Genomic DNA, 6852 nt, shown 5'->3' on the forward strand with positions numbered 1-6852 from the left:
TAAAGAAGTCAGAGACAATCACTTGTACTTGGGACTCAAATAGTAACAACAACGCCCATAAGAGGAATATCGGGAAGAATATTATCTCAATCAGAATTTTTTTTTTAAATATCTGAGAAATGTGCCTAAAATGGAGTTGTGGATCACAAAAAAATTGATGGTGGCAGGAAAGAGATGAAAACTATCCCATTCTAAGGGAAACATAATAATAAAAGTTGGTCTCGCTTGCTGTGAAAATAATTATTAAAATGAAGCGTAGGCCCTAAGGAATTATTGGAGTCTCTGATCCATAGAATCTCAACATATCAAGGACATTCCATTTTTTTTTCTTTTTTAAACACTATTATCCTTTTTTGTAAACGCTATAAAAAACTAAAATGAAAATTATATTTAACTAATCACATTTATACTCGCATATGTATTATATATGTTCTAAGTGGCTCAACTAAAATAAGCCTCTCTGCTTGGCACCTAGATGGCTGTCGGTTAAGCATCCGACTTCGGCTCAGGTCGTGATCTCACCGCTCATGGGTTCAAGCCTTGTGTAGGGCTCTGTGCTGACAGCTCAGTGCATGGAGCCTGCTTCAGATTCTGTGTCTCCTTCTCTCTGCCCCTCCCCTACTCGCACTCTATCTCTCTCCAAAAATGAATAAATGTTAAAAAAAAAATGCTTAATTAATTTATGAATTCAATACAATTCAAATAAAAGTCCTGGTATAGGTTTTTGTGGAAATTGAGAAATTGATCTTAAAATTTAAATGGAAACACAAAAGGTCAAGAACCGCCAGAATAATTGTTAAGAATTTTAAGAATTTTAGTTCATAGCAGCACTCTCAACAATAGCTAAAACATGGAAAGAGCCTAAGTGTCCATCCACGGANGAATTTTAAGAATTTTAGGGGTGTCTGGGTGGCTCAGTCAGTTGGGCATCCAACTTTGGCTCAGGTGATGATCTCACGGTTCGTGGGTTCAAGCCCCATGTCGGGCTCTGTGCTGACCGCCAGCTCAGAGCCTGGAGCCTGCTTCAGATTTTGTGTCTCCCTTTCTCTCTGACCCTCCCCTGCTCATACTGTCTCTCTCTCAGAAATAAATAAAACATTAAACACAAAACAATTTTTAAGAATTTTAAAAGGTGTCCTCCTACCAAATATCAGTAGTTACCATAAAGCTATAGTCATTAAGACACTGTGGAACTGCCTGAAGGATAGACACACCAGTGCAACTGAATTAAGAGTTCACAAACATCTTCTTGTGTCAGAAGACCAAAGTGGGAAAAAGATGAATTATTAAAAATATGGTACTGGAGTGCACATGGGTGACTCAGTTGGTTAAGCATCTGACTTCAGCTCAGGTCATGATCTCACAGTTCATGGGCTTGAGCCCCGCGTCGGGATTTGTGCTGACAGCTCAGAGCCTGGAGCCTGCTTTAGATTCTGTTTCGCCCTCTCTCTGCCCCTCCCCTTCTTGCATGCTGTCCCTCTCTCAAAAATAAACAAACATTTTTTAAAATTAAAAAAAAAAAAGTACTGGGACAAGGGCACCTGTGTGGCTCAGTCAGTTGAGTGTCTGACTCTTGATTTTGGCTCAAGCCATGATCTCACAGTAAAAGCCCTGCACTGGGCTCTGTGCTGACAGCTCTGAGTCTAGATACTCTTCACATTCTGTGTCTCCCCCTCTCTCTGCTCCTCCCCCGCTTGTGTTCTCTCTCTCTTTCTCTCAAAAAAAAAAAAAAAAAAAAAAAANGGGTTCAAACCCACGAGCCGTGAGATCATGACCTGATGAAACTAATAAATTTCATAATAATATAAATTAAAACCTTTATGGACAAAAAGAAATAATAAAAACTTAGGGAAAGGAGTGGTCAACAAATTGGGAGAAGATAATAAATGCAATGCATATTATTAAGAAAAGAACAGTATTAAAAATATATCAGGGGCGCCTGGGTGGCTTAGTCGGTTAAGCGTCCGACTTTCGCTTAGGTCATGATCTCGCGGTTCGCGGGTTCGAGCCCCGCGTCGGGCTCTGTGCTGACTGCCAGCTCAGAGCCTGGAGCCTGTTTCAGTGTGACTCCCTCTCTCTCTGACCCTCCCCTGCTCACGCTGTCTCTCTCTCTCTCTCTCCTAGAAAAAAATTTAAAAAAAAAAAATTAAAAAAAAATATATCAATAACTCTGACAAATCAGTAAGAAAGAAATGATAACCCAAATGGACAAAGGCATAAACAGGAAATGTGCAAAAGAAGAAAAGTGAACAGTGAATAAAGATCTGAAATGGTGCTCTATCTTGTCTTCCTGTACTGTCTGGAACCTCTTGCTCAGACATAAGTAAATTTAACCAACAGTGAGATGTTATTTCATATTCATCCGACTGGCAAAAACAGAAAACGATTGACCATATGAAATCTGGTAGGGACTGGAAGTGAGAGGCATTCCAGCATATTGCTTGTGGGAATGTAAGTCCATACAATGTTCTGGAAAGACATTTGAAACATTTAGTAAATTTGAAAATGTGCCCATCTTTGCCCTCTAATTCTCTGCATGGGTATGCCCTTCAGCATTGTTTTCAAACTGCAAGTTTCTGTTCTTTGGTGGTTCATGAGTAATTGTTTGTTTTTTAAATAAAATGGAATAAAGTGAAAGATACTAGAACATATCAGAGGGTGTGTCACTTGCAGAGGGATAAGTATTATGCCACGAGAAACTGTTATTCCAGTTATATGTGCATTCATTTCTCCTAGATCACATGGTAAAATGTATCAGTGTGGGAAATGTCCAGAGTTTGAAAACCAATGCCAAAAGAAATTCTTCACAATTTATACAAGAAAACATAAAATGATTTTCATTTGCAGTTATTGTAATAGCAAAAACTTATAATGATATATGACATATTTAGATGACCAATGGCATATCAAATAACAGTCAAAATAAAACTGCGACATCATCAGTATGAATGAAATCTCAAAAAAAGAATACTGAATAAAATAAACAATGTTACAGAGAGGATAAGAAATGATATCATTTATATAAAATTTAAAACATGCCAACAATGCTAAGTATTGTTTATTGATACATACATATATAGCAGAAGTATAAAAGAAATGCATGAGAATGACAAAGATCAAATTTAGAATAGTGGTTACCTCAGTGGAGGGAGAGAAAAGAATAGAATTTAAAAAAAAGCAGTAACCCTCTCCATTCACCTTACCCTATTATTTCCTCTAGAGTACTCAGTGCTTTTTATTTTACTTTATTATTTGTACCCTTCTCTCCACCACTGGTCTGTAAGCTACTATAAGAGCAAGGTTTTCCCTGTCTTGTTTGTAGTATCTATATATAGTGACAGAGAGTATATAGTAATTCCTCAGTAATTGTTGAATGGTTAAATGGTAAATCATTTCTACTAGCTAGGCCTCAGTTTCCACATTTGCCACATGAAAATGTTAGATTAAAGTCGTTTCCTAATTTTAGCACTATGGCAATGCAGTACATACGGTAATACAGTAAAACTATGTCTCAAAAGCATCTTCCTTCCTAGGAAAGAAGTTGACCTGGATTCATTATGTTAGGATGCCCTCTTCTGGGAAGTATAAAAATTTCAAAATATATTTTACAAACATTTCATATGTGTTCTGCCACTAAATTTTATTTTAAATTCACAATTCCAGAAATACACAGTGGATGATAACTGAGAGTCACTGGGTTCTTTTTCATTACACTTGTCTTCTTCCCTTTAAACATAGCAAATATTAAAAAGATGAAATATGTTGGCTATTCCCAATACTTGATTTACTGTTCAGCTTTCCCCAAATATCTTCTAAGATCAGTGTTCCTATACAATATCAAATCCATCCAGGTATGGCTTACATTGGAGTCTTCTACATAGTGCTAAATATACAATGTAAATAGCAAAGAGAATGGTACAAAATATAGCCCAGCTTTAAGTCAGTTAGTGGCCCAGAAAATCTCAAAACCTTAAATTGGATTAAGATAATCCAGGATTGCTACTGTCCTCGGGCAGCTGGCAGAAGCAAACAAAAATCCTCTCTAGAGGACAATAATATTCTAGACTCCAAATTATTTCTAAAAATAAATTTTCAAACATACCATCCGGCATTCATTTAAATATAACTAATACATGAAGAGAAAACCAATGTAAACAAGAAATAGCACTAACAACATATAACAGAAAAAGACCCACAGGCACTTGAGAGAGTAGAATTACCAAATTTACTGTAAAATCATGATGCTACTTCACTCATGGAAAGTAAAAAGACTTTTTTTCCTATTATAACTAGAAACAATAATAGTACAAATTTGGGAACTATAAAACATACTAGAAATTCTAAAACAAAAAAAATAAATAAAACTATTAACTATTACTAAAATTAGTAGCTCAGTGGACAGATTTAAAAGCACCTTAGATGGAGAGGAAAATTAATAAACTGGAAGACAGTCTGAAGAAACTCCATAGACCAAAGCAGAGAGAAACAAAATGATAGCAATACAGAATAGAAGGTAAGAGACACAAAGGACTTGATGAGGAAAACATATTTCACTGGAGTCAGAGAAGGAAGAGACAGAATGGAGCAAAAGCAAAACCAAAGCAAAATCGTGACTAAGATTTTCTGGAAATGATGAAAGACATCAATCCACAGATTCAAGATGTTCAAAGAATCTAAACAGAATTAAATGAGAAGTCCACATATATCACAAAAACTGAACACCGGGAAAACAAAACAAAACAAAACTGAAGACAGAGAAGATCTTAAGAACAGCTGGAGGTAGGGCCTATGAGGGAGATAACCTTCAAAGGAGTAGCTGTTAGAATGAAACAGCTGAATTCCGAAAAGCAAGGATGAAAACCAGGACAGTGGGAACAGTGTCTTCAATATGAAGGGGAAAGTACCTACCTAGGATTCTATACCCAGTGAGAATATCCTTTGAGATTAAAGGTTAAATAAGAACATTCTCAGAGAAGTGAAAACTGAGAGACTTCTATGATGAAGGAAATACTAAATGGCATCTTTAAGTAGAAGAAAAATTCTCAGGAGGCAAGTTGGATATAAAGGGAAAAAATGAACACTAACTATGTATAAAAAATGTCTTGTATGGCTTAAAATATACAAAGAATTAATATACAGAACAACAACAGCATACAGGTCAGGGGCAGAGGAATAAAATCCAGTGTTCCAAGAAAATTGCATTATCCCTAAAGAGGACAAAAGTACCAATTACAGAAGACTCTGAAATAAATTAAGGATGTATTATCATTTCTGGGGTACCACTAATTGTAAAAGTATGTATAACTTTCAAACTAACAAGAAAAAAAATTAAAAATTTTCCAGGTCCTCTAAAACATGAAGGGAATATAAACAAAGAGTAAGCGGGATGAAGAGAAAGCATATAGTAAACACGATACATTTAAATCTAAATATAGTGACAACATTTAACGTAAATGGACTAAATGCTTTAGTTAAAAAGTCAAAAGATTGTTGGAATGAATGAAAAAACAAAACCAAAGTCATATCATTAATAGGATATGATTCTAGAGCTTTGGTTTCAGTATAATACAGGCACAAATTGTAAATGCAAGGCTTAAAAAAACAGCATGTGGGTACAATATGAAGATGTATGTGAAAGTACCTGCACCCTAGGCCCTCGCAGACATGCACAGCACTGAAGGTAAGCAACATGTGAAGAGCATTCAATCTAAACAACATTACCTGCAGCAGCCAGATGAGCTGTGACCTCATCAGCTGCCGTGGAGTTGAGGATGTCTGAATCATCGTAAGAGGTGTCCTCTGGAGAGGAGGGAGAGTCCTCATCAGCACTCAGCATACTGTGCTCAGTGTAGGTGGCCACATGGACCTGCTGCACTTGCTGGGCAACTGCATGGGCTTCTATGGTAGCCATGTGTTCAGTTTGGGTCACTCCGTGTTCCTCCATGAAGATTTACTGTCAGAAGCAAAGGCAAAGAACAGAATTCAGGGTGCAATGTAACACAACACTTATACTAAGCAATATTTTCCTCAAGAGCAGAGGAAGCCTACAATTTCACTACCTACGTCACTACACCAAGTCATAGGAAATGGAAAAGCACCATTCAAATATAACCTAAAAATGGTAGAACATTTTCCTTGTGTAAAACAATTTTGACAGAAATTCAGTGTGCTAATTTTATGCCTCAGGTCACAAAATAGGAAGTACTCTTGATATTACATATAACAGTAAAAAGATATTTAAAGATCTCAATGACTTGCATTTGAAATTGTAGACATTGGGGCGCCTGGGTGGCTTAGTCGGTTGAGCGTCCGACTTTCGTTTAGGTCATGATCTCACGGTTCGTGGGTTCGGGCCCCACGTCGGGCTCTGTGCTGACTGCCAGCTCAGAGCCTGGAGCCTGTTTCAGTCTGTGACTCCCTCTCTCTCTGACCCTCCCCTGCTCATGCTGTCTCTTTCTCTCTCTCCTAGAAATAAATTAAAAAAAAAAAAAAATTAAAAAAAAGAAATTGTACACATAAAATCACCCATGGGGCATGTGGGTGGCTCATTTGGTAAAGCATCCAACTGTTGATTTCAGCTCAGGTCATGATCTCGTGGCTCAGTTTGTGGAATTGAGCCACGTATTGGGCTCTGTGCTGATAACACAGCTGCTTGGGATTCTCTCTCCCTCTCTTTCTGCCCCTCTCCCATTTGCTCTCTCTTTCTCTCTCAAAATAAATAAATGAACTTTAAGAAAAACCACTTAATAAGTAAATGAACACTTAAACATTTTCTTTGTATTTCAGACAAACAGAAGTTAAGCTTTATTTTTTCCAAAAATACTATCACTTAAATTGGTTTTTCTGCTTATA

General features: G+C 36.9%; 1 protein-coding gene across 4 annotated transcripts in view; it reads right to left on the minus strand.

The window, feature by feature from the left end:
* Nucleotides 1-5949, minus strand: part of NRF1 (nuclear respiratory factor 1) — a 94141-nt gene extending 88192 nt beyond the window's left edge. For all 4 annotated transcript variants that reach the window (XM_077770755.1, XM_077770753.1, XM_077770752.1 and 1 more), the window contains exon 1: nt 5722-5949. In XM_077770755.1, coding sequence (XP_077626881.1) covers nt 5722-5944 — 223 coding nt within the window. In that variant the 5' untranslated portion in view covers nt 5945-5949. The remainder of the gene's footprint in view (nt 1-5721) is intronic.
* Nucleotides 5950-6852: the final 903 nt, after the last annotated feature.

Source organism: Crocuta crocuta, unplaced genomic scaffold, assembly GCF_008692635.1.
Source record: "Crocuta crocuta isolate KB4526 unplaced genomic scaffold, BGI_CrCroc_1.0 scaffold266, whole genome shotgun sequence".
In the NCBI taxonomy this organism is placed as follows: domain Eukaryota; kingdom Metazoa; phylum Chordata; class Mammalia; order Carnivora; family Hyaenidae; genus Crocuta; species Crocuta crocuta.